Genomic DNA, 4019 nt, shown 5'->3' on the forward strand with positions numbered 1-4019 from the left:
TACCCCTTTCGCCCGTCCTCGCTGCGTGTTTATACGCGGGCGGGCTCGCACTTGGCGCGGACCTCACGGCGTGTAAACCGTCCCGTAACGTTGCGCCGGGCGCTTTCTGCGTGCACCGCGGGCGAGGGTGAGCTGTTCTGTTGGAAAATCCGAACGAGAAATTACCACGTGGCAACCCGTCCGCACGAAGTAATGCGGTACAGCATCACTGCAGCGATGCACGGGGCTTATCCTAGAACGAGAGACCGCAGCAGTAGGGCACGGTCTCTATCATCCTCCCTTGCAGCTCCAAATTAGTGGGTCAGGAGGTACCTCCGCGGTACCCGGCGGTACCTCCCCTCCGCACACTCGCGGCGCTCCCAGAGGGTGGGTCATGCACCGGGGGCGCGGGTCCAGCAGCGTGTCCAGGGGGGCCGGGTGGAGCCGGAAGGGCGACCTTTCCCTCCCTCTCCCTCTCCCCCTCCCTCGCTATCCTTTTCTCCCTCTGCTCGCGCACCGTGTGCCATTTCTTTGCCCCCTAATTGTTTATCTCATTGTCCGGCAGGACGTCCAGCCCGCCACGCCCCGCCACGCCCCGCCTCCGCACAACGCCCCCTCGGCGGCGGCGCATTCTTTTGTGCACGGTTCGGCCGCTCGTTTCTGCTGCCCAGTCACCCACCTCCTCCCCCCCTTCCCCCTTGCCTCCCGCTGTGGTCTGGCCGCCCTCTCACACGTACTCAACCCTCTCCGACCCACATAGCGCCACCCCCTGCTTCTTGTTCTTTTTACTTTCCCTCTCTCTCTCTCTGTCTCTCTCTCGCTCCTGGTTCTCTCTGCCCTTTCCCCCCTCGCTGGGCGAAAAAGAGCAAAGCCTTCCATCTCGCTCCGAACAAGGAGTAATTTGAATGTTGGTGGCGCGCTGGGCCGGGGCGGCCAGCCGGCCGGTCAGCGAGCGTGAAGGGAGGGAGAGGGGCGGCCGAAAGAGAAGGGGAGGTGAAGGGGAGGAGAGGCCCGCTTAACGGCTGTCCTGATTTAACGCCAAGTTTTATCATCAATAAACACGTGGAGGAGGCTGCTCGCCGCGCCCGGCCACACGATCACGCTCGCCACACCACACCACCGACCGGCCGCGGCTGCCGGCCAACTCCGCCAAGTGCCTGCTATAGCTGCTCTGCTCCAAACGCTGCTGACGCAACTCTCTAACGCTGTGCTCCTCTCTCTTGTTTGCAGACTTCCACTTCGTACCCGGCCACCCCGGCTTCGGCACGCTGGCGGGCATGTTCCCGCCGCAGTGGCTGGACGCGGCCTACCTCAGCTACGCCTGGCCCGACTACTTCCGGAGGCCGCCGCCGCTGCAGCCGCAGGCCCCGGCCGGCGCGCAGGACCCTCTGTGCAAGATACCCGGGCTGTGTCCCACCAAAGGTGAGCATCGAGGACTCGGCAGAGTGGTCACCGTCTGGAAACGAGACGCATTCAATCAAACTTTCCGCTTCCGTTTCGCCGTCTTTCTAGCATTCGCGGTTTTCGTCTCTCTCTCTCTCTCGCTCTCTCCCTCTCTCTCTCTCTCTCTCTCTCTCTCTCTCTCTCTCGAGCGCGCGCGGCTGGCAGAGACTTCATCCCCTGAAAGCATATCGCACATATATTTGTATTTTTTCCCCTCGGTTTTTGCGAAGCTCTCTCACGACATTCGAGATTGACACTTTGCACGTCGCGCTGCCAATTACGTCGTCGCCAATCTGCGAGAAATTATTAACGGATGTTTGAGCGTGTATCAGCTGGGCCGGCCAAGACGTGGGGTGGGCGCGGCGCGGCGCGGCGGGTAGGGGGATGGGATATAGCAGGAGGGTTTCGGTACGGCGTGTCAGCGTGTCCTGACAAGGGTGAAAATATTGTCATTTGCCCCCTGCCCTGCCCTGCCCCGGCCTACCCTCCCTCCCTCCACGCTCTCCTATTACCTTCCGTGCCCATTTGTGTCAATATCGCCTCCGCTCCTCCCCTATACGTCTGTCCTCTTTTCTATCGTCCCCGCTCTTGCGCAGCCAGCAGCGCGCGAGTTCCTTTTTCTTTCTTTTTTTTTTGTCCCTGCCCGTTTATTTCATTTTCCGCTTTTTATCCCCGCACTCCTCCCCCCGCGTCTGGCTCTCCTTTTCCCATGGTTTTTCGTGGGGCTGCCGCGGGTGGCCGCGTCCGGTCGGCCAGCGGCGCCAGCCCTCCGATTGACTGCATTATTTACAGCGCGTTATGGACCCGTTATTGGCAGTCCGCGAGGCGTTATGGGCACTCCGGCTCGCCGTCAATTAGACCGCACTGCCCTGGAGCGTTCCGCGGGCGGTGGGGTCACCGTAGAGTGACTGGAGTCACCGTAGACTGACTTGGGTCACCGTAGACTGACTTGGGTCACCGTAGAGTGACTTGGGTCACCGTGGTGCCGCGAGAGCTCCGCGAGTGTGACTTACCGAACCCTGGCATGCCGTCGGTCTAGCCCAGCCTCACTGTCGGCGAGATCAGACGCGCTGACCTTGCCTCCCCCCGGGGTGTCCGCGTCCATACGCTCGTTCGGCCCCGCCCGGGCGCGGACTCGGCCATGCAAATTCGATGATGGTTCTTCTGGCTCTCCTTCCCCTCCGATCCTCCTCGAGGCGGGCGGCGGCGTCTTGTCTGGAGGCTCTCGGCGAGCGGCCACTCTGCCTGCCCCTGTTTGCATGACAAGGGCCCCGCGGCGGGGCGAGGGCCCGCGGGCGCGCTCGAGTGAGCCGGTGTCTCCCCCGCCCAGCCCCGGCGTTCCCTTTGCGAAAGAGATCGGGGCCGCTGAGCTGTGATGCTGCGCGGAGGTCAGCCCCGCCGGGGTCGGCTCCACCGCGGTTCGATACAAACCCACTTTATAACTGGACGCTGCTGCCGCCGCCGCCGCTGGGAAAAGGTTGGACCGGACCCTACCGACCTCGCGCGTCCCTCGGCTCCCACTCGCGTACTTTGGACCACCCTCTCTCCCCTTCCCTCTTCTACCCCGCATCCCCCGCCTCCCCCACCTCCCCCACCCACGCCGCGGTCGTAGACGGACAGCGCGGCGCGCGGCACACGCACAGAAAATTTCAAATGATGGAGCGGGGAGTGCGGGTGTGCTCGGGAGGGGCAGGGGATGAGATTTCTCTCCTTCTCTCTTTCTCCCTCTCTCCTTCCCCTCTCCCCCCTCTCCCGCTCTCGGCGTGCCGCAGCCGAGACCCGCTGGCCCCGGTGGGTTTGCTACCACAACCCCTGCTTCTCCCTAACCACCCTCTCGCGAGGCTACCCCCCGCCACGCCCCGCCACGCCACCGCGTCGCGTCCCCGGCGGAGTGGTGGCGAAGCTAAAGGGGCCGTCTGCAAATCACGTGCGACTTCATCGCTCCATTTTATGTTCCGAAAAAGAGGGGTATACCGGTGGACACGCGAAAAAATAAAATATAGGATGGACTCTGGGGAATTGCGCGGACGGGCGAGTTTCAGGAAAAGTTGAGGGTGCGGCCGGGCGGCGTGGGCGAGCTCCAACAAAAATGTTGGTCGAGTCGGGCTCAGGTCTGGCCCCTGGCTGGGCCCCTGGCCGTGCCCCTGGCCGCCGCGCTCGCCACGCCACTCGCAGGGAGTTATGCGGTTACCCCTGGCGGCACGGTTACCCGCACGTCTCATTGCCCCACAAATACCTCAAACAAACACGCTGCTTTTGCCGCATATCTCTGCGCTCTGCGCGCCGAGCTGGGACCGGTCGACCCGCGCCGCGCCCCCCGCGCTTTTGTTGCTTCTGTTGGAAACTGCGCGGGCTCGGGCGCGGCGCGTGCTTCCGGGTCCGGGCGGGGGACAGTTGACAATCGGCGGATCCGCTGCGCGCCCCGCTCGGGGTCACCGCGCCGCCGCTGGCCAGGGCGCGTCCCCCCCGCCGGGTTCCGGCTGCCGGAGCAGCGGGCGCGCTGAGTTAAAAAGCATTCCGGTCTGGACTCTGGACCGGGGCGCCTTTGTGGTACCTCTTTCCCGCCCCCGCCACGCCTCGCCACGCCCCGCCACGCC

General features: G+C 64.1%; 1 protein-coding gene across 1 annotated transcript in view; it reads left to right on the forward strand.

The window, feature by feature from the left end:
* LOC113202835 (segmentation protein Runt-like) overlaps nt 1-4019 on the forward strand; it is a 9400-nt gene that overhangs the window by 3069 nt on the left and 2312 nt on the right. The window contains exon 2 of the mRNA XM_052265641.1: nt 1210-1401. Coding sequence (XP_052121601.1) covers nt 1210-1401 — 192 coding nt within the window. The remainder of the gene's footprint in view (nt 1-1209; nt 1402-4019) is intronic.

Source organism: Frankliniella occidentalis, unplaced genomic scaffold (assembly GCF_000697945.3).
Source record: "Frankliniella occidentalis isolate FOCC.00 unplaced genomic scaffold, Focc_3.1 Scaffold28, whole genome shotgun sequence".
Lineage (NCBI taxonomy): Eukaryota > Metazoa > Arthropoda > Insecta > Thysanoptera > Thripidae > Frankliniella > Frankliniella occidentalis.